Source organism: Patagioenas fasciata, chromosome 5 (assembly GCF_037038585.1).
Source record: "Patagioenas fasciata isolate bPatFas1 chromosome 5, bPatFas1.hap1, whole genome shotgun sequence".
NCBI lineage: Eukaryota > Metazoa > Chordata > Aves > Columbiformes > Columbidae > Patagioenas > Patagioenas fasciata.
The window spans coordinates 30,033,186-30,060,719 of NC_092524.1; the positions used below are offsets into that span (position 1 = coordinate 30,033,186).

General features: G+C 41.1%; 1 protein-coding gene across 3 annotated transcripts; it reads right to left on the reverse strand.

Moving 5' to 3' along the window:
• Positions 1 to 422: 422 nt before the first annotated feature.
• Positions 423 to 27,503, reverse strand: EXD1 (exonuclease 3'-5' domain containing 1). 3 transcript variants are annotated; one of them, XM_071809173.1, is made up of 11 exons: positions 27,330 to 27,503; positions 26,543 to 26,611; positions 25,388 to 25,439; positions 22,292 to 22,422; positions 20,993 to 21,060; positions 18,735 to 18,821; positions 17,542 to 17,646; positions 17,350 to 17,430; positions 13,187 to 13,330; positions 10,076 to 10,267; positions 423 to 2,447 (listed from the first exon to the last, which is right to left on the reverse strand). In XM_071809173.1, the coding sequence occupies exons 2-11, from the start codon at positions 26,568 to 26,570 to the stop codon at positions 2,190 to 2,192; spliced, it is 1,146 nt and encodes a 381-aa protein (XP_071665274.1). In that variant the 5' UTR covers positions 26,571 to 26,611; positions 27,330 to 27,503; the 3' UTR covers positions 423 to 2,189. The 3 variants fall into 3 exon arrangements, with proteins under 3 accessions (XP_071665274.1, XP_065696211.1, XP_065696212.1); XM_065840139.2 differs by lacking the exon at positions 27,330 to 27,503 and adding an exon at positions 27,064 to 27,320; XM_065840140.2 differs by lacking the exons at positions 13,187 to 13,330; positions 27,330 to 27,503 and adding an exon at positions 27,064 to 27,321.
• Positions 27,504 to 27,534: the final 31 nt, after the last annotated feature.

The following is a 27,534-nucleotide window of genomic DNA, read 5'->3' on the forward strand; positions in this document are numbered from 1 at the left end:
GAAGAGGTCAAGAATGTAGCTCAGTCTCTCACTGAGCAGGGTGCCTTTCGCATTTAGTTTGTATCCTACAAAGAGATGTTCCAGGCCGCTCCTTTACGTCCCAGACTTGATGCCTTTATATCACACTTCCTCCTCCCATCCTCCTTTTTGCCCTTTGCTCTCTCCTAGTAGGACTGGATAAACCTAGATGATGTAAATTGTGGAAGTATAATGTATGTGCTCCTGAACTGTCTCGGGTTCTGAATAGCTCCAGGTTCCATGTTATACCCTCACTGATTTGTGAGAACTCACCACTGCTTGGAATAATTTTGTTCCAGATAAAATGAAAAGAGCTCCAGTGGTGGAGAGTCCACTGCCAGCAACTCCTAGCAGACCAAATGAAACACAGACTCAATTTCCAAATTAAAAGTGGTAAGACAAACTTGTTCCAAACCTGTTTTATTTTTCAGAAGTGAACCAAGACAAAAAGAACTATACAGTTTAATTACAGAATACTTTTAAGGATTTAAAAAAAGTAAGTACTGACAAAGACCAAACCTTGCAAGTTTTTCTGCCACTCCCAGAAGTGAGCAAGTCCTATCTATAGTTTCAAAGAAGAGACCTGTTTACATACGGCTGGGCTACTCTTTGTGAAGAGGAAAAAAACCCACCAACAATCCCCCAAACACCACAGATTTCCCCCAGCAATATTTAGAATAAACACACAGATACCTCATAAACATCTAGTCAGACCCATTTACATCCAAAGAAACTCAGCTCCAACAGGAGTTGGTAGGTGCTCAAATGCAGATGTCACAACTCTTGCAGCCTGGCACCATTGCTGTTAAACCATCTGCACCCTGATGCCCAGATGGTTCCTGGGCTGCAGTTGGATTGGGACAGTGACTGTGATCTCTTCTCTTCCTCCCTATTCCACATTGCTCAGGGTTCACCGATGCTCATAGCCACAACCCTGGGAACAAAACCTTCCTTTTACTTGATTAAAGTATTCCCCACTCGTTTTGAAGTATTTGAATGGTAAAACATCCAGTATTTATGTATTTAAATATATGAATGTGTATAAATCCTGAATTTCAAAAGCAAAATAATTTTCAGCAATCCTGTGCCTGCAAGTCAAAAATACTGATGTTCCAAAAACAGTTTTCCAAGACTTAGGCACAGCCTGCATTAATGTTGTTGTGGGGTAGAATAGTACTATCCATTAGACAAGCTTTATTTTTATTAAATACCAGCCACAGCAAGTATACTGGAAATAAACTGGTTTTGTCTTTATATCTTATTTTGCTTAGCAGGGAGGGGAATCTTTTTTGTCTTTTGAACCAATTTAAGCTGCCTTTAAATTAATTTTAACTTTTCATCTTTTAAACTAATTTAACTGCTTCTCCCCTGCCCCTTTATACACACTTGTCTATATACACACCACACCAGTGTTACAGCCTCATCTACACAAGTTTGATACAGTAGTGCTGGCAAACAATGGTGCTGTACAACTTTCAGCAGGAAACCTATTTTCTCAGTCTAAAATAACTCTGACTTGGCAGAAAAGTCCTTTTTACTAACACACCTCTTTGCTGGTTTTGCCAGCATGGTGGTTCATTAGAGTGTGATCTGTTTCTCCTACAAAACACTGTTATTGTAGCTATGCCAAGAGATTTATCTGTATATAAGCCAAGCCCATGTGGTTTGGCCAGAAGGTATTTTAATTTTTCCAAGCAAACTCTTTCTAATCTCAGTGAACAGGCATCTTATAAGCTCTTCTGTTTATGTATCTGGATTGGATGAGAGTTTTACATGCCTGGAACAGCTAACAAGAGAACCAATACAATTTCAGACATTGGTCTTGTAACAAAGCAAGAAAGAAAGCCACTGTTTTAAAATAAAAAATAGCTCTTGAAGAAAAAAAAAAAAGACCTCAAAATCAGACCTCAAGAACAACAGCCAGACACAGAAGGAATTTCCTTCAAAAGAAAGGCCATCATTATTTCCATTCAACAATGGTTTACCTGTCATTGTAAAGAAAGGAGCTTTTGTTTGACACTACTGCATGGGGAATAGCCTCTTTTTTCATTTGGATATCTTCAATACCCAGTCTAAGCTCACCAAGTCACCTTTACCAGGAATTAGATTCATACAGCCAGCCTGAGGGCAGTTGAAGATTCTTCCACAGATTTACCACTTGCTTTTGATTTTCAAGCTTTTCTGGACAAAAGTACACCTTCATTAAAAAAGGGTGTAATATGAGACACCACTTTATTTGTGGGAAAGCAATCTCCATCATCTCTATAGTTTCCATCCTTCTGAGGATCATCTCTCTCTTTTAATTCCATGGCTGGTCTGATCAAAAGACCATCCTCATTCATTCTGTATTCTTTTATTGCTTTCTCCCTTCGCAGCTGCTGGATGTCTGCCAGCTGACGCAGCTCCTCTGGTAGCTCCATGCAAATGGGCTGATAAGGACACAGAAAATAAATCAAAACAATACATATGCATACATATGCTCTACTTTTGTTAGTACCAGATAAGAGCTCCTTCTGTAATTAGCCAATGTAACAACAGAACAATCATTTCATTAGGTGTATAGAATGCATCAGCTGCCTGCTTACACAAATTATACATCGGGGAAAAAAGTCCCCCCACACTCTTCCTTTTAAAAGCAACCCAAAGGGAAAAATATTAGACTTGCATTTATTGTTTACTTCTTTATTATGAAGAGCTTAAAGGTTTAAGTAATAACTTCACATATGGGATTTAGATGTGTCCTCAAAAACCTTCTGCACTATGACGTTGCTGTTGTTATGCTCAAAAGAGGCATAACCAATTCACATTTTCTTTTAGGAGCCACTGCAAAGGCAGCTTTCCCAGCTTTTCATTTAAACTCATGGTATTCTATCCTATGGGTAAAAATACCAAACCAACCAACCAAAAAAAACTCAACAAACAAACCAACTACAAACCAAACAACAACAAAACCCAACCCTACTGTGGAAGAAGCCAACATAATTAGGAAATCAATGAAACAGCTGCTTAGGAAGTACATGAAAGGAGACACACTCCTTGTTTTGAACCTGAGCAGTGCATGGGTCACTGTTCAAAACATTACATTTAAGGATCTGGTCCTTAACAAGGACTGCAGTGCTCACCATCTTTACAGGAACAACAAAAAATCCACAGTTGCATTCAGCTGTAGAAAGGGGAATTACACAAATAAGGAAGCTTGATTAAAAAGCAGTAAGAGGCAGCCAAGCAAATTCAATCCTATGCAGGTAGCATAGAGACAACTTCAAGACAATGCACAAGCAGCACAGACTAAGCATTACCTAACAGCACAAGAATGAAAGGAAACTGGCAGGACTACAGCTTAGGTGATGGAGGCTATGAAGTAAGAACCCTTCAGGAAAGCACAGCGACATCCAAGTGAAGAAAACAGTAAGGCTGAACTTACAGGAAAAAGCACTGGGCAGGCCAGAATAATATTAATATTTAACAAAAACAGAACTAATAAAAAATTTCTTTGAACATGAGAGTAGCACAAAATGTCAAACATGCTGCAGGGCCAAGTGATGATCAGAATACAAAAGCAGCACAGTAAAAAACATATATTTTCTCCTCTACATTCAGCATTAAAAAAAGGTGGCGATTCCAATACCAAAAACATTCATTATGTACCCAGAACCTGTTTTAGATTGTCCCATGAACAGTTAATAGCGATACTTGAAATACAAACAGCAAGGTGGATTTCACCCACAATTCCTGAACAGTGGAAGGTGAAAAGGCTGAACTAGTACCTACAGCATCTTGCTTAAAACCTGCCTTGATACTCAGGGATTGGAAGATAGCAAATGTTTATAAAGAAGGTCCTGGGAAGGATACAGGAAGCAATATGCCAGTAAGTCAGATGTCTGTATGAACACATTGGTAGAAAAGAACAGAATGAGTGCGTATGCAGATGTGATGCACTGGAAAAGAGTTACAATGTCTTTTGCAAAAGGAAGCCACGCCTCATACAACCTATGTCTAGAAGTTTGCACAGATCCAGAAGGCAGCTAAATAATTCAGATGGGATTGGGGGGGGGCAGGGAAGCAGAGCAAGCACTTACTTGAAAACACCCTACCTTCAATTCTGTTTAGCCAGAAGAATTTACATACAGCTTCCTACCTGCTACAGTATCCTACAGTTAGATGTAACCACACCCTAAACCACTTAAAGCCAAGTTACACGAAAATTCAGGCTGTATGTTCATAATGATTAATATGCAATGTGTGCAGTCCCAATTCACCTGCCAATAAGGAAATCTTCTGGTTCAGGCATGCAATTATATTTAGACAGAGAACAGAGTTTATGCCATCATGAGTCATGAACGTGTTATCTGGTGTTACAGACTGCACTGCACTTTATCTACTTGTCATGGTTTAGCCCCATCTGGCAGCCAGGACCACATGGCTGCTCACTCACTCCTCCCTGCGCCCAGTGAGATGGGGAGAAGAATTGGGGTGGGGGGGAAGGTAAAACTCATGGGTTAGTGTGAAAATAGTTTAACAGGACAGCAAAGGGAAGAGATAAACAATACAATAAATGTATAAAAAGCGAGGGATACACTGCTCACCACACAGAAAACCAAAGTCCAGCCCTCTCCCAAGTGGCAGTTCCCTCCCCCACTTTATATACTGAGCTTGACGTCATATGGTATCAAATATCCCTTGGGCTAGTTTGGGTCAGCTGTCCTGGCCATGTCCCCTCCCAGCTTCCTCTGAAAATTAACTATCCCAGCCAAACCCAGCACACTACTGCAGCTTTACCCTAAGTGCACTGGGAAATCAATTCTGTTGCACAGGGGTGTGGAACTCCCCTATGGTACCACAGCTTTGCTTGTGAGCTAACACGTCTTAAATGACAAAGCACTGCGCTTCTAGGAGAACATTGGCTTCTTTACAGTGATGGGTTCCCAGGCTGCCTTTGCTTCTCTGAATCTAACTTCTAAACATCAGATGCAGTTGCATTTCCAAGCACCTAACACCACACAATACAAACCTAGAAGGAGAATTAAAAATGTAGTATATATAGCTTCTATACTAGCTCTTTTCTAGAGATGGAGCTGCAGAGGCACAAAAAACCATTGTACTTGATGTTTGCATCCACAAGAAGAACAATTACTCCTGGCAGACAGTTATGCTGAAAATGCAGAGACCTTCAGGGTGGGAAGTTTGTGCTCTTCCCTCAGTGGTAAGGAAGATTATCAGTTTGAGAAAGATGCTGAAGAGGGAAGCTGTGGATTTTGATAATGAAGGGCTGGGGATCAGAGGTTGCTGTTGTGCATTTGGTTTGTGGATAGTCAGTTGCTTAGGAGGGAGTGTCTAGTGTACAGAAGACTCCACTACTACTTGCAGGTGATGACACAGGAAAACACAGAAAGTGTCAACATACATTTCCAAAACTGTCAGGATCAATGAGATGCGTTTGTTTTTATTAAAAAAAAAAAATTTTTTTCTTCAATTTTCCTCTTCATTCTCTTTTCCCAAAACTACATCAAAAAGGGTATTGCATTATAGTTTTTGGGTGCTGTGGACCACTGGCAATATTTACTGTTGCTGGCAACTGCCAGGGTGCATGACACCCATCTTTTCCACAACCCTTCCTGAAAGAAGCTGTGATCCACTGAGTTGCATCCTGCCACCCTGGCAGCATGTGTCCCAGCTCATGGGCCAGCTCCTCAGCAGCTCTTCTGTTACTGCTGAAACAATTATCAAGTGACAAAAGAATGCGTTTGGCTGTCCAGAAGCAAGGTAGAAGTCTTGCTGGAAGGGCTGCCCACTGGCTAACCATAAGGACTCCGTTTCTTTGCTATTTCTAGCAAAACATTTTAAAGATCAAGGGAAAGAAAAGATGGCTCAAACCTCAGGTGAAACCAGGATTACTGCCAGTAACTGCTGCAATTGCTCACAAGAATTATGGCATCCAAGTCAAAGGGACTCAAACATAATATTTGCACAAAATACATAACTGCTGCTTGCTTTGCTCTTACCAGTTTATTATTGTGAAAGCAAGAAACTGTCATTAATCTCAATTTCTATCAGCTTATGGATGACCTCTGATAATTTGATAGGGACAAACCCATAGGTTATTTATGAAAACTTAAGCTTGTACTTTCCCTTATGTCAAAATAAGCTGGAACAAAACAAAACCCGCACCAGTCATGCATGTTCAAGAAACAAGGCAAAATTGGACACAGGTACATGCACTTATGCGTAAGTCTGAAATCAAGTGCTCCTGAGCATGTTGAAGGCGACGAGGATGATCTGACCCTAGCAGGAGTTGTGCATTTAGCCAGAAAGTGATTCTTGTATTCTGCCAGTAATGAGGGCCTGAGAGAGCACATAGAAACTTCTCACTGAGGAACAAGAGATGCATGTGGAAAACTGACTGCAGAAACTAGGCATACAGAGCCCAAGGAAGGGTGGTAACAATTCACACTTGTCTTTCCTCAGCTCTCAGTGGATGCAGTGATCCATACGGACAAGTGAACAGGCTTGGCTTTTATTCCACAATTATGCATTTTCACTTTTCCATGCTGCTGTTTCCAAGAGGGAAAAACAGTCTGGTTGAGATCTGCTCCCAGAGGCTGAAGCCCCTGATCCAACAGGAGAAGGAGAGTAGATAACTGCCTCAGTAGTCATCATTCAACATCACTGGTCATTACTCAGCATTATTCAATTTACAGGCAACCTCAGACTTTAAAGCCAAAACATCTTTCTCACCAAGTATATCCTGCTATTGTTATTACACTCAAAAGCCATTGGCATGATGAACTTCTAGACGTGACAGTGACGCAGGGAAGATTAGAAGGATGCTCCCATGCTAGTCCAAGCTGAAGTTCAATGTTGTAAACCCTGATCCAGGAGCTGAGATTCAACACGACAGCTGGAAAAAGGAAGGAATGTGGCTCGGCGCTGTATTTCATCCAGCTTCAGTACTTCATTTTTAATGACACCTCATGATTGAAACCATGTCTGTATCTGTGTACTTGTTTTGCAAGTATAGTTTCCATCGGAGCATCATAAATTTGGGTGAATGGCAGAAGGTAAAAAAAGCATTCTTCTGTGTGACATGATGTCACTCAGTAAGATCAGAGGAAACGTGCGCAGGTCAGGGAAACACGACTCCGTTCATTTTCTAGTCATGTACGATGTATTCAAACACTTTTGTAGCCCAGAGGCACAACAGGAGGCATGTTATAATAACTAACTTTGTCAAAAGGCTGAAGACCTGGTGGTTCTGTTCAGAGTGCACAATGCAAGAACTAGAATGGAACAGAGAAGGGCCCAGAAGAGGATTCCTTACCTGGAGCGATAGAGGTTAGTTTCCAGATCTGGTCATCTTCTCCAAGTGCCTGCCAACTTTCAAGTAAAGGTTTGATGTACCACAGATGGTTCCTGTTCACTCAGGAATTACGTCCACCTTCCAACATCAAAGCTGAAGTAGTGCAAGGTATCTTTATGGCCCTGGAGCCTGTATTATCTTTGGCTTTGCAGCAGTCCTGCTTCAACAGAGGCCTGTCTTCCAGTCCTCTGGCATGGAGCAGGCATAGTAGATAACATACTTTAGGTTTCCTAAATGATCCCCTGGCATGGGTATTTACTTCAGAATCCAAGGAGATCCATTACTTCTGCTGATATAGTGTTGGAATTGCACCAGACCATGTCTGGAGAATACAGTCATCAAGCACAGGGACTCCAACATTGCTGTTGTTGGAGACTGGCTCCAAGATGAAGTCAAGCTCATTGTACCAGACTGCTGTTGACCAAGGCTCCAACAGGGACCACAAGTGTAAATTGCAACTGGTCAGTTTATAAAGTAAATAGTCCAACAAAAGCATTTTCCAGGTAATTTTCAACTGTAGCTCCACAAAGTGCACAGAAGGCATAACACAGAGCTTAGCGATGGATAAACTTCTAAATATCCATGAAAATTCACTAGAATAAATATGGAGCCTAAGTAACCTCACTATTACTTCATTCTGAGAATCAAATCTGAGTAAAGAGTTCTTGATTCAAAGAATTAATACAGACTTAGCCAGAAAAACCTAGAAGCTGCACAAGGAAAGTTGTGGGTTCGGTGTTGTTTTTGTTTGTTTGTTTGTTTTTGTTGTTGTTTTTTTTTTTTCCTGGTTTTGTTTGGGTGGTTGGTTTTGAGGGTTTGGCGGGGGGGGTGTGTGTTTTTGTGGGGTTTTTTGTTTCATGCTTATTTTCCCATAAATCAGATTTAGCTGCACTCCTCAACTTGCAAAGGATTCCCTTAAAGTTAACTTCATTTACTTTACTTTTAGAAACTGAAATAACAGACCAGATTTAACTAAACCAAACACCATATCTGAAGTTTACGTATGTCTGGCAAGCACATTTTAGATAAAGTAGAAGAAACTTTCATTCGCATGATCTTCTTGCAAGATATAAAAACAAGAGAAAATTAACAACAGTGAAACAAAGGTCAAAACTTTTACTATCCATACTACAAGATTTCTAAAGCAACCACAAGATGTATGCTTCTCAGATGTGATACTAAATAGACCTTCAAAGTACCACTTGAAATGCACAGGATCAGATTAATTCCTTGGTTTTTTTTTTTGAATAAATGATTTATAAAAGTATTGGTTTCAGTGACCTGAGTACCGCTTAAAAAAAAAAAAATCTACAAATAGCCCAATGCAAAAGAGAATTTGTACTCTTTTTCACTTTTAAAGACTTATTTTCCCTTGTGTTTTCCCTACATTTGCACACATTTCACATTGAAAATTCCAATGTCAAGTTCATTTTTTCCCATGAACTATGATCAACCTTCTTTTTTTGACAGCTCTCCTCTACAAAGAAAAGTTTTTCAGATATGACCTCATCTCTTCCATCTGTGAAGCCACTGTGACCTCTTGTGGTTATCAAAACTAATCTCTTCCTAAATCCTCAGTAATGGGATTTACTGCTCTGAGCCCTCAAGTAATTCTCAACGGATTCAAGTCTGTGCTTGAGTGCTTTGTTAAACCAGGGCAAAGAAAAAGACAAGTTTTTCCATTAAGAGAGACCTGCATTCTCTTTTCCTAAAAAGTATTTCAGGGCTTTTACAGCTGCAAAAGTGATGCAGTAACGGACTTAATCATGCTAATTCAGTTTCTTTGTGATGAATGAGGATGTTTGACCATTCACTTTTCACCTGAATTTAATACCAGAAAGATCTTAAAAAGTTATTGCAAACCTTCCTAAGACTATTTCATTGAGAAGACAGAAAAAGACCACACCAGTAGCACTGCTTGTTTGGTTTGTGTGGACTTGTTCTTTCCATGAGTGCAGGAAGTCAAGCTCCTCATCCAAAATCTCCTTTTCTCCCACTTTAAAAGTTAACAAGGAATTATAGAAGTATCCACACCATATGAGAGCCACTCCAAGGTATCTGGGCATGCAGTACTACTGGTTCTGTGTAACCAAAGATGAAAAGTGTTCCTTTTTTTTTTTTTTTCTTAGATAGCACAGGTGAGAATAAATTAGGCAGACAAGATAACTCAGACACATTTTTACAGAAATAAAAATCTTTGGCCAACAAAAGACAACATTTCTCAGAAACAGACAGTATGATCAGTATGACAGTAAAGATGACAGGAAAAAAAACAGAACAAGATTTGGGGGGTAAATGCTTGTACCAAAATAAAGCAACTTTGTCAGCTCCAGGTACCGACACCTCCCAGCTGCTGGTCCCTCTCCATGCCCTCACACACAGACAGCCCCTGTTGAGCCCAGGGGTTCTCAGTCTCAGGTCAGTGAGCAGAAGGCACATGTGCCCGTGCCTGTACAGCTGCAGCTCAGCATTCACAATACTAACTCAAGGTGGATTTGTGCTAATAGACTAACACGAAATGCAGCTAAGGGAGATAGAGGCACCACCACTTTTGCTGCTGCACACAAGAAACAAGGTATGTGACAAAGTTGGGTGTGCAGTTGCAGAAAAGGAAGCTGCTGTATCTAGGTTCTCCAGAGTTTGTCCATCAGAGCCTTATACCAAATCTCTAACCAGAGAAAGAAGCAAGAAGATACCTACCTTTGTGCTCCCAAGGTGATCTTCAGACCCAGTCCGATAAACATTTAAATAGTCATGTACTACAGCTGTTAGGTCAGACATCAAACTATCCATTAGAGACGAGTGGAGCAGCAGCAGGTACATCGCCTTCAGAGCAAGTGCTTCAAGTAGAGAAGCTGGAAAAGGTCTCAAGAACCACATGTCAGGATTCTCCTGTGTATTCCAAAGCAAATGAAAACAGTTACTTAAGAAACGAAAATTATAACAAAGCTTTTCATCACATTCTTCTGCAGTTTACAACATATCTCCCAATGCTGATCTCTATTTTCAGTGCTATTGACTGCTTGCAGCTTCTAAGGCCACCTATGTACAAGCCTGTGGATATTAGCAAAGACGGAGATTGTTTTTAAAGAATCAATCCCTCCTCCCAAAACAAGTGAAGAACAACAACAAACCAAAACCAAACACACGCATATTCCAGCATTTAATACTAGGTTTTCTCTCACCCACCCCTGAAACTAGGTAGGTTGGATTCCTAAGGACTGAGCTGAAAGATCTAAAGGAAAAAAAACACAAAACAAAACAAAACACACAATCCCGTCAAAGGAGCTGGGGAAGCATCTGGGGATAGCAACACCTTCAACCATTACAATTAGAACCAGAAGAAATGTGAAAATAAGCCCCAGTTATGCAGCATGACCATGATACCCTCAGCAAAATTGGCACTACAGAGTGGGTCATTCTGATACACTTCCTACATATATATTACACAGTCATTTTCCACTTTTAGTCTTCAGACCAATAGGAGGATTTGGTTTGGTAAACTAAGGAAGGCATCTTGTCATTTGGCTTAGATTTGCCATACTGAATTCTCTAAATTGAAATTTTGAGAGACACTATCAGAATTCAAAAACTTATATAAAAATAAAGCTGTGTTCAAATTAGAGGTTTCACTGAGTAGCTATTATAGGAAAGTCAAAGAATATTTAATCGAGATTTTAAATAAAGATTATAACTCTATGACTAGGCAGTGCAAAACCACCCAGATTTACTCAGGAAGTTACAAGACCAGTATAAAAGGAGAAAAAACACTCTGGGAGGAAAGAGATTATTCCTGTTCAGTAAAGAAATCCTATCTATAGAGTGAGGTCTCATTAAGTATTTAGTTTCCATATTCAGTAGCTTCTTTGGAAGTCTTCTCCACCATCCACCCAAAAAAGCAAGGTCAGGCGATTAAAAACACAGCAAAAAGGTGCCAGAACTGGTATTAGCTTATTTACATGCTATTTAAGTAATTTGGTATCCTTCTGTAAGGTCACCCACCCAGTGGATGAAGGGAAGGCAGTGGATGTGGTTTTTCTGGATTTTAGTAAGGCTGCTGATACTGTCCCTCACAGCACCCTTCTGAACAAGCTGTCTGACAGGGGTGAGCAGTTTAACAGTGCGCTGTTGGAAGAACTGGCTGAAGGGCAGAGCTCAAAGGATTGTAGTGACTTGGGCTACAACTGGCTGGTGACCAGTCACCAGTGGTGTTCCTCAGGGTTCAATTTGAGGGCCAGTTCCACTCACTATAATACAGTGTTTCAAAAGGATGGACCCAATTTGAAATCACTGTCTCTGCAACTGGGTTCATCTTTTTGAAACACCTTGTATTTATCAACAATCTGGATGCAGGAATTGAATGCACCATTAGCAAGTCTGATTATGATACCAAACAGGGAAATGCTGTTGACTCTCTTGAGGGACAAGATGCCTTGCAGAAGGATAGATTGGACCGCGGAGCTATAATTAATGGGATGAAATTTACAAGTCCAAATGCCAGATTGCACACCTAGGAGGGAGTACCAGCAGGCACAAGTAAAATGGGGAGAGGAGTGGCTGGAGAGCAGCCCTATAGGAAGGGATCTGAGGAGGCTGGTCTGCAGCACTCTGTAGAAGTCAGTAGTGAGCCCTGGCAGCCCAGAGGGCAGACCACATCCTCAGGTGCATCAAACACAGCAGAACCAGCTGGTCAGAAGAGGTGATTATCCTGCTGTATTCAGCCTTGGTGCAGCCTCACCTTGAGTACCATGTACAGTTCTAGGCCCCACAATTCAAGGATTTGAAGGTCCTCAAATGTATCCAGAGGATGGCAACAAAGCTGGTAATGGGGCTGGAAGGAATGGCCTGGAAGGAGCAGCTGAGGACTTTGGGCTTGTCTAGTTTGGAGAAAAGGAGGCTGAGGGGCCACGTCATGGTTCTCTCCAGCTTCATGAAGAGGGGAAACAGGGAGGGAGGTGCTGAGCTCTGACCTCTGGTATCCAGTGAGAGGACATGTGGGAATGGTTGAGAGCTGCACCAGAGAACATTTAGCCTGGACATCAGGAAGCATTTCTTTACAGAGAGGGTGGTCAAACACTGGAAAAGGCTTCCTAGAGAGGCGGTTTATGCCCCAAGCCTGTCAGTGTTTACAGGCATTTGGGACCATGCTTTAGCTTTTGGTCAGCCCTGAAGTGGTCAGGCAGCTGGAGTAGATGATCATTGTAGGTCCCTTCCAACTGAAACAATCTCTTCCATTCCATTCTATTTTTCAAGCTTATGTTCACCAAGTCTTAGGAGCTCCTGGCTCATTAAGTTTTCCCTTGCTTGTCCTCATATGAAAGATTAACCAAAACAAGGACAACAGAGAATAATGATTTGGCAAATGCTGTTGAACTGCACAAGTAAGAAGAAAACTGACACACTAATTTTTTCATTCTAATAGTGCTGGCAGTAAAAGTTTCCTCTTTCCCTCCTTGTTTCAGGATTCATTTTAACCAACTTGTTCTGTTGGAACTAGGTTTAAGAATTAGTCAAATATATTAAGATATCCAGAACATTTTTTACCCAAGTTATATATATCCTCTATTGTACAAGCTTTGTGGTTCTTCAAAACCTCAATTTCAAGTGAGCTATTAGGAAACACCAGCATAAGCCCTGATGCCAACTAAAGTTTACATCCATCTCTCAAGTCAGTGTTACGAAATGTCCCTAACTATAGCAATCTGACCACTGCATAGTACCACGCTCTTAAAAAAAGTCAGAAACATCTCAAGACAGGCAAAGCACAGCTCACAATTGAGTCTTCAGAAGGTACCTCACTGAATCACTCACTGAAGCCATCTGCTGCGTGCACTTCATGATGGAACCCCATTTGGAAGGTATTTTCAAGTGCTGCACAAAGCACTCATGTAACATGCAGACACGGTGCGGAAGGAAGCCGCCTGTTGCCATTGAGAACTGCAGAGCATCAGCAACCTGTGATGGAAGGGATAAATATGCCATGACCAGCATCCATTAACCTAGGGCAAACAATGTGGAGGTTTGACAGCAGGGGTGCATATTACAAGTATGCTGCAAACAAATTAATCCTCATTTTGACTGCATGCAGTTGCAGAGCTAGTAATCCGACTCCTTAAAGCTGTTAAGTTAAAGTATAAATTAAATTTGAAGAATGACTTTAAGTTACATGTTGTATTAGTCTAGGGGCTCCTAGCCCAGTACTCATCTCCAGGCAGCAGGTGTTTAGGGGCAATATCAGGAGAGAGTAAACATACAGTGATACTTCCCCAGGATAGTTACAGTTTTGCTTTCTATCCTGAACCGGAAATAGTGATGCAATATAAGGAAAACAGGATGACAGAATATTTAAGTTGTTCAAAACCTTTTGTCTAAAATCTGATTTTGCCAGTAACATTAATCATTGACAGCAGACAGAGCCAGAAGGGAAGCAGACAACAGCCTCCAGCAGTAACTGCATGGCATAGCATTTACTTGCTTCTTGTCCTGGTTTCAACCCTTTTACAGTAAGAGAAGGAACAGCCCTGACTCTTGCTGCTAAATAGCAAACACAAAGACGAGTAAGACTGTTGCAACAGGTGCAGAGAGAAGACAAAGGAAAAAGGAAGCCTCAAAGAGAATCCAGGGGAACGGAGAGGAAAAAAAAAGCCTTCACCCACACTCAAAATCTGAGACTGAGCCTGTTGTTAGAACAACCTGCCCTTCAGGCTTCCTCAACTACTCAGAAGCCCCCACTGACATCATAGCCCTTTGCTCCCTACTGTGGTCTCCTGAAAAACCTTGAGTCAACACAAGCATCCACAATCCCACCAACCAAACTATGAGCTCATAGGGCAGCCTAGATTTACTGCAAGGGTTACATCTGAAGCCACTGTTTGAGCTGTTCTACCACACGCTGCCCATGTTCTAAGACCAGACCATGTAGTGCCTAGCAGCACCAGCTCAACCCCTGCAACAGTGACCTCTTCTGGCCTCTTACAGTGAGGGTAGATTCCAAGACCAAACCCCCATTCCTAACTTACCTATAAAGTGTTTGGGGGGGGGGGGGGGGGGGGGGGATCTCTTCCTGTCCAATAGCGAAGGCAAACAAGCTGGTACGATTTATCACTGACTAGAGCTGCCTCTAAAACATCATCTAAATAGCTAATTGCTGCCTTCTCTGGGAAAGAAGCCATGTATTTGCTAAGTCTACCAGAAGAAAGAGCTAAGCCAATCCATTTACTGAATTTCCAAGGAATAAAAGATTGCATGAAGGTATTATGAAGAAAATGCACAATGTCAGAGCACCACAAGTAGAACAAGCAATCTTGGACTGCCCAAAGAAATGTGAGACCTCCTATGCTCTGTGATAGGACAGAGAATCCAGGACTGCCTATATTTCTGCTAGGCTGACTATTACTATATTGTTGAAGTCCAAAGAAGTCTACAACCACCAGCTGAAAAGTGGCAGGAAACGTACCTGGAGAAAGGAACTGCAACAATTCAAACTGATGAGAAGAAAATGGAGAAGACCCAGGTGAGGCTGACCTTCACTGGATTGTAAGCACAAATCACCAGGTAGAGAAGTTTCCATCACTGAGCAGTCCTTTGTATTGTACTTCTGACCACTAAAACTTTCTCCAGCTTTTCATTCTTAAGTGGCCAAATGCAGATGAAGAGGAATCTCAGGAAAGATCTCCTCAGGCAATCAGTTACTTTTACTCAAATTCAAAATAAGATGATGATCAAAATCTATGGAAATATATTCCATCCTTCTAGATGGTTAGAGAGAGAGTTTCTAGTAAAAGGCTTCAATGCTTTCCAAACAAGGAGAGGAAAAAAACTTAAATATTTAAACAAAAATGAAAGCATCTTTGTGATCAATATTCATAAGAAGGCTAAGCTGAATGAACAGGGTTATAGAATAAACTCACCTACAATGAATATCATGTTTCAGCTTTCACTCTGAAAATCTTTGTCCAAAGCCATTGCATGCTAATGGCTTGGCTTCAAGGACAGAAAAACTACAACATGCTAAAGAGTAGCATATATGCGTCAATCTACGGAACCAGACAGCAACAGTGGCTTCCTCACTTGTACCTTTTATGATTAAACCTTGCACTGGCCTCTGTCTTATGGAAAATCTCAAGCTATCAAATTTTCCTTATTCTTTCAGCACACACCTCTAGGAAGAATAAGTATTATTTCTTTTGATAGTACACAGATACTCAACCAACAACATTTTACAACAGGCAGTAATTTAAGAGTGTGAGCATGCTCTAGCCTCATAATGCAGCGCAGAAGTGTCCCAGAAGACAAAGTTAGGGGCATAAGCACTGACAACAGCTGGTAGCTGGCTCACTATGCAGCTTTTTAGGCTGCTACAGCCCAACAGGGACACACACACATACCCCAAAGCAGTCAAATGGGCAACAGCAGAATCAGACTTCCACAAACATTTCAACAGGTGATGCTTAAGTACTGTAAGAACATCAATGGGGAAGACAGTCAGTGAATATCAGAAACCTTTCACTGCCTTTGCACGCTGTGTTAATTACATTAGGTTACTTATTGCAAGGAATAAACAATTGAAGCAAATGGCCAAAACCACAGATACATTTTCAACTTGTACAGGCAGAATCCCACCTAACCCAGAGTTCTTCATTCCACTGCTGTGTTTTTAAGTAGAGTCTCACTTGCACACACAGCCTGTTCCAATTTTAATCACACTGAGAAGCTGTCTCTAAGAAGTGCTTCACAAAAAGCATCCACAACAGTTTGGTCAGAGGAATCTCCCAGTTATTTGCTCCAGCAGTACAGAGTAAAAGACGAGACAGTTCAATTGCACAGTAGCAGGTACACTACAGGGTTGCCAAAACCAGGATACTTCTCTAGCTTAGTTACATTAGAAGTAGTATTCCATCCAACAAATCAAAGTAATTGAATGTAAGCCTAGAAATGTATCAGTGCAAGGAAAGCAGTCATGTCAGTTCATATCAAGACAACAGAACGATGAATGCAATTCTGGATAGTTCTCATAATTTCCACTGTACCAGTTAGCTGTTTTAGCCAGCACAGTTGGGAGCACTGGCGGGAATTTTCAACCCTGCCTTTTTCATGCAGTCAAGACTTACCACTGACACTGACTAGTATTTCACCTGTAATGGGTTAACATATTTTTAGGAGCAAAAGGCCAAACTAAGATGAGAAAAGCACTGAGAGAAACCTCTGCTTTATAAAGCTTACTAGGTCACCCAGGTTAGGGCTTTGAAGAGTCACTATAGACAGTCGTATCTATGGCATGAAAAGCCAGTATACAGGCAAGGACAAATCATACATTAACTATGCATAACATATCCATGCCCACTATGAAAGATTATAGACATTATGTAATTTTATTCTCTCTCAAAAGGCTCTAATTCTCCTGTTAGTCATGCAACACTAACTATCACAACTACCAGGGCCAGCAGCAGCAAAACCAGATCTTTTGTAATAACCTGGCCTGTCCTATAATTTCCACCACTGCTTTTATTAGCAGGTGCTTTGCAGTGCCTGAATTTGCTTCTGTACTCATGAAAGGGGAAAAAAAAAAAAAACAACACAAAAACCCCACCACCAAAACCAAATAATATAAAGCACAGGCCAACCTGTTTTAGTCACAGTAACTTCAGGTTGTGCCAAGTTTGACCAAGACCAGTTAATACACCTTAAAAAAACCCACAACAACAACAAAAACACTGAACAAAAAAAAAAATCTACACATGCTGCTAATATCAGATATTAACTACCCTTTAAAAATAAGTCTACCCAAGACTCTAAATAACATTATCAGCCTTGCCTGCTGGTTGTTTTAAGCTAGAACAAAACCACTAGATTTCCATGGTTCAACAACTGTCACATTCTAGTGATGTTAAACCACGTCCGAGAGAATGCCCTGAACAAGGCTGAAGTTTCTCTTGTTGAAACTTCTGTTCCCAACCAGAATATTTGAAGGGTACCTGTGTATCAAAGACATTGAAGAGGAGGACACTGTACTGGTGAAAGAGGCAGTCTGAGATCCAGCGGCAGTCATGCATGACCTGAGGCAAGAAAGAGCTGTTAAACTTGTGTCCAGCTGCAACTTTTTGGTGCAGCTAGATCATTATTTATGTATATGACCACTAATGTCCTCACATATCCTGTACCCTTACCTTCAAGATGTTTTTATCTTCCAGCACCATTTGCAATCCATTTTTGAAAGCCTGAGGTCCCAGAAGGAAGATATCAAATAGAAAAATACAGCTCTTTGTTGCCACCTACAACAAATTCAGTTGCAGAGAAAAGGAGTGATGGACAGAAGAACAGAGGATTTGAAAGTAGGAGAGAGTGCACTGTCACCCACAAACCATTATCTCCTATGTACAGGCTTATGTTGTGGAGAGCAGGTTTAGTTTCCTTACTACTAATTCATAAACAAGTTTTGTTTTTTCCAGGGATGCTCAGAGACTCTCACAATAATTAGAAAGAATGACCCAGTAATCTACTAGACAGAGTTAAATATAGCATTTTGAGACACATCAAAAGCAAATCCTATGCATAGTACTTAAAATAAGTCTCTGTATCTCTTATGGTGACACTTCTAACCAACTACTTCCAACAAAATTCTTGTGCCCATGACATTCCTTTAATTGTTAAAGACCACTCCCAAAAAAAACAAGGACATAGTTTTCCATCCCAGGATTTCAAACAGGATATAAAATTCAGGTTTTGCCTATTTTCAAATTCATAATGGTTTAACAAAAGCTGCTATTTGAAAGGAATTTAGCCATACCAAAGCAAACATTTTGTGGGCACTACTTCTGCATAAGTAAGTTTGAAGTATGAACTCCCACACAAGTTTTGCGTTGAATAAATACCCTCACTTTTAAACCTACTTAAAGGTAAACTGATTTTGAGCGAAAACATTAAGCTATTCTCCCTTCCTTTTCAGATGCTGTTAATACCAGAGCTAATTAAGATACTGTATCATCTTTAGATAGATTTTACTCCTTCAATTAAATTTAAATTGTGATTAGGTCTTGCAGTTTTTCAATAGGTAACAGCCGTACTAGTGCAATGCACTAGTACTTGTATACAAGTATACAAAGATGGCTAACCAAATATGTTACATTGCTATATACATCTGTAGATATTACATACAAGTTAGAGTTACTATTATATTGCCTTATAATGGCATAATTCTTTCCATAACAGGTCTTTTATGAAATACATGACTTGTCTTGAAGAAAATCATACCCCTTACCAAAACAGTTACATGAGTCAGTCTGAAACACGGGATAATCCCCAAATGTTTCCAGTTATGCCTCTGTTTATTGGCACGTTTTGGAAAATATCTGCCTCTTACCTCAAGCCATGAAAGTTTTCCATAACGACTCAAATTAACACCTTCTCCTGCTACACTGACAACACACTGCTGTTGTAGCTGCAGCACCTAATGAAAAAAATAGGGATAAAATAAATAGTGCCAGAAAATGATGGGCAGAGGGACAAATAGTAAAACTGCAACTTTTCTCGTCATAATCCATATTTAAAAACATAAATACAGATCAAAACCATAATGATTCTCAGATATATTAGTGATCCAAGAGAAACAGACACAGTATCAGTCCAGTTACAGTACAACAGCTGGAAATTCGGCAACCAGAAATATCAATGATTAATTCAGCAGAGATTACAAGTAACTAAAGAATACAGACTCCCTTGATCTCCTCCCAGGAAATTCACCTAAGTGGGTTTTAGGAACTTCCTTAAGATCACTTAAAGAAAATGTTCCTTTTAGTTAAAAAGGAAAACTTGTTTTCTAAGTATAAAAGAAAAACCTGCTACTCTCAGAAAAAGTTTTCAGACAATGAATATAAAGCAACCTGTAGTGTGCATGTAACACAAGAGTAGAAGAGAAACAAAATTTTTTAAGAAGAGCTTTTTTTTTTTTTTTCAAGGAACACTTAAGATTCCTCTGTAAGCAGGGAAATCTCTTCCTGTGGGGAAGATTTTTTTCTTCTCTATGTGCAATAGATTTACCGTAATAAGAGTCCAAATCACAACTGATGTTACTGCAAGACAAAATTGAATGGAGGACCTACAGTACTGCTGGTCTAATTCAGGATCTAAAAAATAGCACTAAATTTAATCACAGAATCATTTCAGTTGGAAGACACCCTCAGGATCATCAAGTCTAACCATAACCTAACCCAACTCTAGCACTAAACCATGTCCCCAAGAACCTTGTCTAAACACCTTTTAAACACCTCCAGGGATGGTGACTCCATCACTCCCCTGGGCAGCCTGTTCCAATGCCTGACAACACTTTCTGTGAAGACTTTTTTCCTAACATCCCATCTAAACCTCCCCTGGTGCAACTTGAGGCCATTTCCTCCCATCCTATCACTTGCTACTTGGGAGAAGAGACCAACACCCTCCATGCTACAACCTCCTTTCAGGTAGTTGTAGACAGCAGTAAGGTCTCCCCTCAGCCTCCTTTTCTCCAGGCTAAACAGCCCCAGTTCCTTCAACTGCTTCTCATCGGATTTGTGCTCCAGACCCCTCACCAACTTCATCACCCTCCTCTGCACTCTCTCTAGTATTTCAGTGTCCTTCTTATGACACGGGGCCCAAAACTGAACGCAGGATTCAAGGTGCAGCCTCACCAGTGCTAGTCCCGTTGGCCACGCTATTCCTGATACAAGCCAGGATGGTGTTAGCCTTTTTGGCCACCTGGGCATACTGCTGGCTCATGTTCAGCCGGCTGTCAATCAACACTCCCAGATCCCTCTCTGCCAGGCAGCTTTCCAGCCACTCTTCCCTGAGTCTGTAGCACTGCCTGGCGTTGTTATGAACCAAGTGCAGGACCTGGCACTTGGCCTTGTTTAAAAAACAACTGGCCTCAGCCCAACAATCCAGATGGTCAAGATCCCTCTGTATGGCCTTCCTACCCTTCAGCAGATCAACACTCCCACCCAACTTGGTGTCATCTGCAAACTTATGAAGGGTACACTCAATCCCTTCATCCAGATCACTGATAAAGAGATTCAACAGAACGGGCCCCAATACTATCACTGGCTCTGAGTTCTGAAACAAAGCCTTTCTACCAAATCACTTATGTTGTTATAAATTATTTAAGATAAAAAGGTCTAAACATGTCTGGGGCTCCAAACACCTCCAAAACACAATCAATTTCTTCTCCAAATGCCAACAAATCTTCATGTTATTCCCTTCCTAAACAAAGTAATTGTTCACTAAATAGTGAAACTGACCCTTCAGCTCAGTTGCTGGTAATACAGAGTCTGAAAATGGCAGCCAATACACACTGATGCAACTTCACATCTACCTGCTGCAAACTCACATGCACTGCATTCTTTCCCTGTATGTATGCACACTTCAAACATATTTAATGCCATCAGAGATACTATATTTCTACTTGACTTAAAGAAGTCAGTTACCACCTATTAGTCAAAATTCACTACAGCCTGCAAAAGTGATTTCCAGTGTAAGATGTCATGAATCAGTGCTAACAATCTTGCCACCTAATGGATCTACTGACGGTTAGAATGGAACAGGCTTAGAAGTCATATATACTGCATAAGAGCTTCCAGTAGTACTTACTGCTGGACCAAATTTCTGCTGGAAACAATCAACAACTATGTATTCCACAGTCTCCTCTTTCTTCTTCTCTAAAAGGAAAAAAAAAAAACAACCTCATTATATGCTCCCACTACTCAAATACAACTTGCACAACGTACGTATTCTAGTTGTACAATCACACTGCTTTTTTGGTTCAGTTGGTTTACTTCTTCCCTCCCTACTTCCTGAACACACCCAAATCACTGAACGGTCTGATTTGGATGTGTACAGTCTAGAGCATGAGCCAAAATTGTGGTTTTTGACAGAAAAACTGTCTGTTGGAAAGTGAGTTGCAGTGTGATGGTGTATAAAGGAAATAAAAATATTTCTGTTTAAAAAATTACATCAATTTAAAAAAAAAAAAAAAAGCCCCCTAATTTCCAGGCTTGTCCAAGAAAGGAAAAAGACAAAACTAACAGACAGTAACACCACAGAACACAGACAACTTAAGTGATCAAGGGGGAAAGAGAATTTAAGCCAGATTTTAATATTTTTAACACCTGCTTCTGCTTAACGATGTCTAATGAACAGGTAAATAAGGGTTCTCTTAAAGATTCTATCTTCTCTTTAGGTAAGATGCAAATGTTAATAATATGCATCCATGACAACGTAAGGACTATCTTCTAAACTCTAAAATAATAAGCCAGCTGATCATAAGAACAAATTTTTAAAGGCTCTCCCAGATCACATCAACCTGTGCTCATTTTCTCCCCCACTACTCAGGTAAATGCAGATAACATTCTGTTAGCCTGGACGGGTCTTGCACTCTGGTCACGGCTCTGAGAGCGGAGTGAGCTGATCCCATTTTAGATCTGTACCTGTGTATGTGTTTACAGCAGGAACCACAGAACCAAATTAATGCAAGCACATGACAGCCAGCACAGAACCAAACCACCATAGTCTTAACGAGCTCTGATCATGCTATGTACACATCAGGAACAAGTGTAAGATGAAAGCAATCACCAGAGAAGAATGCTCACTGGTGGAAGCACTTTGCTTTCTCCAAAAGATCAGTCATGCTGCTCAGCTACTTTTAGCGTTGACAAGAGCTACAAGATGATACACTCTGGAAAGTTCACAACATCCTTCAAGTTGTGAACCTATCTGTAGGCAAAGAGCACATCTGCAGATAACAAGGTCTGTACCTACCTTTCTGTGACCACTGTTCTTTCAGTGTACATCCTGTTCTGATACAGGCAAATCAAGAGATCATAACCTCTGGGAAAGACTTTGTCTTACAAAGACAAACTAACTACATTCCTTGACCAATATCTGCATTACCTGAGAGGGAGTATTTTAAGCTATTTGAGTCTCTGAACAGACATTCTAGGGAAACACAAGGAGAACTCCATGGTCCACAATCTGCTGGTCCTGAGTCTGCTTGTTTGTTCTCTTCAACAGCTGAAGTGCACCTGCACGAGCAAGGTAACCATACATAATACAGAAGTAAAAACATTACATATTCCCTCAGCACAGACATTTTAATAAAGAAAATTATTTTATCCAATGACATCTACCTGCATCCAGGCAATGAACTGCTGCACACAAAGCAACTTCCCAATCCAATGTGCATGGTTCCTAGCAGATCTTGAAACTACCCAACAATAAGCTTATTTTGCACACAAGGACCTTTATTTCATATAAAATTTCACATTTATTCTTAAAGGTGAAAGCAGAACCTGAACAGATGTTCACTGTAAAGCTCAGCAATGGTTTCAAGGGAAGAAAGAGTTCAAAGTACAAGGAATGAAGCACCTGAGCTGAGCCCAAGAACCACACAATTTAAATATCTAAGTCTTTACACTGAATGGTTATTTGATCCATTAGTTAGTACTGTAATTGGAAGGTGATTTTACAAGTTCATTGTGGCAGTTACACACACCCCAACGAGACTGGGAGTTTTCAAGACAGCAATGGATGGCTCTTCAGCACCTTTTGTGCCCCACTGTGCCTGACCTGCCACACCTTGGTCAGTCACCTCACTATGCCCACACCCACAGGGCACAGTTGACTCCTCACATTCACCTCCCCTGCCTGAGGGAGCAGGAGGTGTAGGACCTTCAAGTCAACAGGCAGGGTCCTCAGCCAAGGAGGTGCCCAGGCCTAGAGAAGCTTCTGGACTATGCTTGTAGAAACTACAGCCAGATCTGACCAGGCTATAGAACAAGGTTCCTGACAAAGTCCCCCTTTGAGTGGTCTTCTTGGAGCAGCGGGTCTGTGAACAGAGACCTCCCCTCAGACTGGGACACCATCTAAGGAGACTTCCCAGGACTGAGTGCTCTCACCTTCTCCTTGGTGAGTGATTTTCTTCTGGATATATCCTTGAGTGAGCCCTTGCTCCTGTCAGGCAAGTGATTATTTCTTTTGGGTATCCTTGAATGAAAGAGGGCTCTTCTTTTTGCAAGTGGGTGTATGCACAGTGTGGATCATTGTTCTTGGGTGGTCAAACAGTAATAATATCCCCATCTGGTTTATTGAACTTGCAATTTATTAAATGTTGCTGGAGTGCTGAATAATTCTGGATAAACCCAGTTTCTAGGTGGTTTTCTTTGCTAAATAGCTCTGGTTAGAACAAAGTCTGTTTGGAGCTTATCATCTGCCTAAATTGATTTCTGGGGTGCCTCCATGACATTTACCAATATGTAAAACAGTTATATCCATTGTAATCAAATACAAGTTCTTAAATCATATAAAATGATAGCTTCTCAGGACCAAAAGATGTCACAAATAAGAATTTTTATGACAGGACAGTCTGAGGTCAAGAATACTTCACTGCAAAATATGACTACTTAGTATAAATTTTCTTATACTGATATAAAACCATCCCATTATGACTACAGAGCTCCAATCATGTACCTCTCTATCTCAACAGAACATCGAAAACCCCTTCTGGTCAGCCTTTATATGTAGCTGAAGAATCTCATATTAAAATTGTATATTTAAAGTATTAACACAGGAATCTGTTATCGAGGTGAGCATATTCATGTACATGCGAACGTAGGCTTACTTAACAAGAAGACGACAAGACAGCAGCAAGGAACAAGACTGCTGGTAATCCCAATTCTATGTGCTTTTTAAGGATATTTCAAGGACTGTTCAGCAGACAACACTTCATTCCTACTTCTCTTAAGAAGACTAAACTATTCAAATGTAAGAAGACTTAGCAAAGCCATTCAAAATATGTTTGAAACATATTTTTACCAGCTTCTCAAAGTCACATTTATCTATGTTTTGACAGTATAAACCTAACCTTCCCAGTGCAATTGTCCTGAAACTGTTCTACCACAGACGACATGCTCATGGGAAATCCCCCCTGAATCAAGCAGCTGACAAGGAAACAAACCAAGCAAATTATTCTACCTAAGAACACTTTTCTCTAATTGTAAAACAAACTTGAGTTTTACTATAAAAATGTGTGTTCTTTGTTTTAAAACAATTTTTACTTTATTTTAGCAATAAAATCTCACTCAGAGGGCAGATATAGCCCCATTTCATAGCTGGACAGTTAGCACTGGGAGGGGAGGGGTGGTAAGAATTTACTTTCCATAAAAGTTTGGGATACTTGCAGAATGATGCATTTCCATTTAATTCTAGCTCGTAAGTCCTCCTGAGACTACAAACCCACGAATTACATATATATATGATTTTATTCAGCTGTAAAATAATAAGCGTAATGGAAGTTAGAGGGAGGGGTTACTAACCTTAGTAACTAAGGGATAAGTGAAACATAAACTCAATAGCTATAGTCCAGTCATGTACCTGATTTTTAAATGATGTCATGTATATTTATATCCCCTGCACTGAACTTATTTATGACCCCACAGAGTACTAGGAGTGGAATTCCTTGGATTTAACATATTGCTAGCATTTCTAAAAGAATATGCTCCCCTATAACTGCCAAGTCTTTGTATATTAAATTATCCCATATCCCTAGAACAATCAGTAAATCCTCATGATGAATAGAAAACTTTCATATAACGGGGGGGGGGGGGGGGGGGGGGAGGAGCACAAACCCAAACTCTTTAAAAATTCCATTGCTGGTGATTTCCCCAGAGCCCAGTACCAGCAACATCACCACAAGAACTGAGGAAATGGTGCTTCTGCAGATTATCATTTATATTAAACACACATGTGTGAAGGAGGAGAAGAAAAAAAAAAAAAAGGCAAAAAGCAAGAGAGAGAAATGGAAAGCAATAGCCTGAAAGAACCTTTTACACAGCTGAAGACTTCTACTCATCACCTGGTTCGCCTCTTTAGAGCAGAGAAATACAACTTGGTAAGCTGAGTCTTAACGTATTATACTAAATGTAAGCTGTGACTTCCCTAGCAAGTGCATCCCACCCCTTCTCATACTGTGAAAGAAACATTTCAACATACTCAGAGAGCAGTGCTGTTCCTTTCCCTGAATCCAGTTCATCTAGCAATTCCACTGCAATTAAAAAAAGAAAAAATTATACTGTACTGCTGACAAGCAACTTTCTGACACTTGCTGTCTCCCAAAAAAGAACCATAACTGATAGCAGCATGATAGGACATGGCCATACATTAAAAAAAAAAAAAAAAATAAATAAAATTGAACTCAAAGTATAATTCAAATAATTTTAAATTCACTCTGAAATACACTTACATATAAAATAACTTACATCAACAGCCTAGATAAGGTATTTCAGAACTCTAGCATTTAAACAAGACTAATGACTTAGCATCCCACCAAACCTAAAGTCAATATCAAACCACAACTGAATACTTTACGGACTATTACATATACAGTAAAGTATGCACAAGGAAAAAGGCAAGATGGAAGCTGCCTTCTGGTTCTTTCCTCCTCATCACTTTGCTCTTTATCCCCAAAGCAAAGCAGATGCCAATGGAAAAGCGCAGAGCCTTTATATACTACCCCGAGCATGCCAAACTCATTTTCACTGGGGGCCACATCAGCCTTGCAGTTGCCTTCAAAGGGCCAAAAGTAATTTTAGGACTGTACAACTGTAACTATTCCTGCACTACCCCATATGCTTATCACTAGTGAATGATAGAAAGGGGCTCAGCTATAGAGGTGCTTTTGCCTGTGTGAGTAAAAGCAAAATCAAGTTAACTAGAACTTTAAGCAATTTAACTTCCCAGCAGAGCCCATTAGTAAAAGTCTTGCTTATGTAAGATCATAAACAACAAATGTAACTTGCCTCCAAGACATAAACAGCAGGCACAACTGATTACCTTCAGAGTGGTTGCTTTCATTAGTGGCCTTATTGGACTTTATTCATTATTTAAATAATAAGCTTTAAAGCAGTACAATCACAAGACCTTCACAAAACAGGGAATTGTTGTTATTCCACAGATAGATAACTGGGGAACAAAAGTTGTGTGATTTATACAACATTCTAATTCCTACTAGTTTTAAAAGAAAGGATTTTAGAACCAAAAAATGTGCAACCAAAAAATTCAGCAGAGTGACCAAAACCTGGATTTAAAATGCTGAACGAAGAGCAGGCATGATCGCTGTGCCCCACAATGTGCTAAGAAAAGCCTCACCATTGACTATTTCATGGTCAAAGAACATCTTTACTCCTCGAGTGCTTCTGCCAGTTTCCAAGTTCTTCACTGAAAAGAGGGAGAGAAAAAACCAAACCAACCAACATGATACACATCAAGTTCCACTGTTTGGGGTAAAAGCTTATCACTTGCAGAACAAAACAAGACAGTAAGACTGGGTAGTACTATCAACTAGGGAAAAAAAAATCAACAAACAGGTTATTTTAAGTGACAGATTGCACTCTACAGAAGAGGGTTTCTGTAAGATGTGGAACTCAGGGCTGCGACACCTACACAGTCCCACAGCTGAGGCTACGGGCAGGTGCTGCTAACTCCATGGGCACGTTTCATTCATCCCCACTTTGGCTCCCGGAAGCACCCACGGACGCCCTACAGTCGCAGCCGGCCGCCCACGCCACCCATGGATCAGCGCCCCGGCTCGCGGGCTGGGCTGCCCTTCCCGCTGCCTTCACACACGCTGAGGCGGGCACGGCCCAGCCCCGCTCGCCCAGGGCATGAACCTGTCCGCAAGAGGAGGCTCCGGTCGCGGTTCACGTGCTGCAGCACCCCCTGGAAGACGCCGCATTTTAACGTGACTCTAACGGCTCTCCCCAGGAGGGAACCGAAGCGCTCGCTGTTGAGGGCCATCCAGCAGTCCGAAGCGCAGCAATACGCAACTCCTCCAGCAGCACAGAACACCGGGTTGCGGCGGAACACCGAGGCTCCGCCCACGGCCCAGCGGGCGGAACCACCAGAGCCCACACCCAATCACGGCGGGAGAACTCACCACGGTGGCGCTAGAGGGGCGAGGTAGGACAGCTGCAGCCGCCCCACGCGCCACCTGCTGGCTGTAGCGCGCCGCCTCTACCGCAGCTTTAACCGCCGCCGAAGGGTGGTGCCTGCGCCTTGGCCGGTTGTGCCGTGCGCATGCGCGGGTGTCACCGCGGCCGCCGGGCGGCTGAGGGGCGGGGTGAAGCGGCAACGACGGCTGG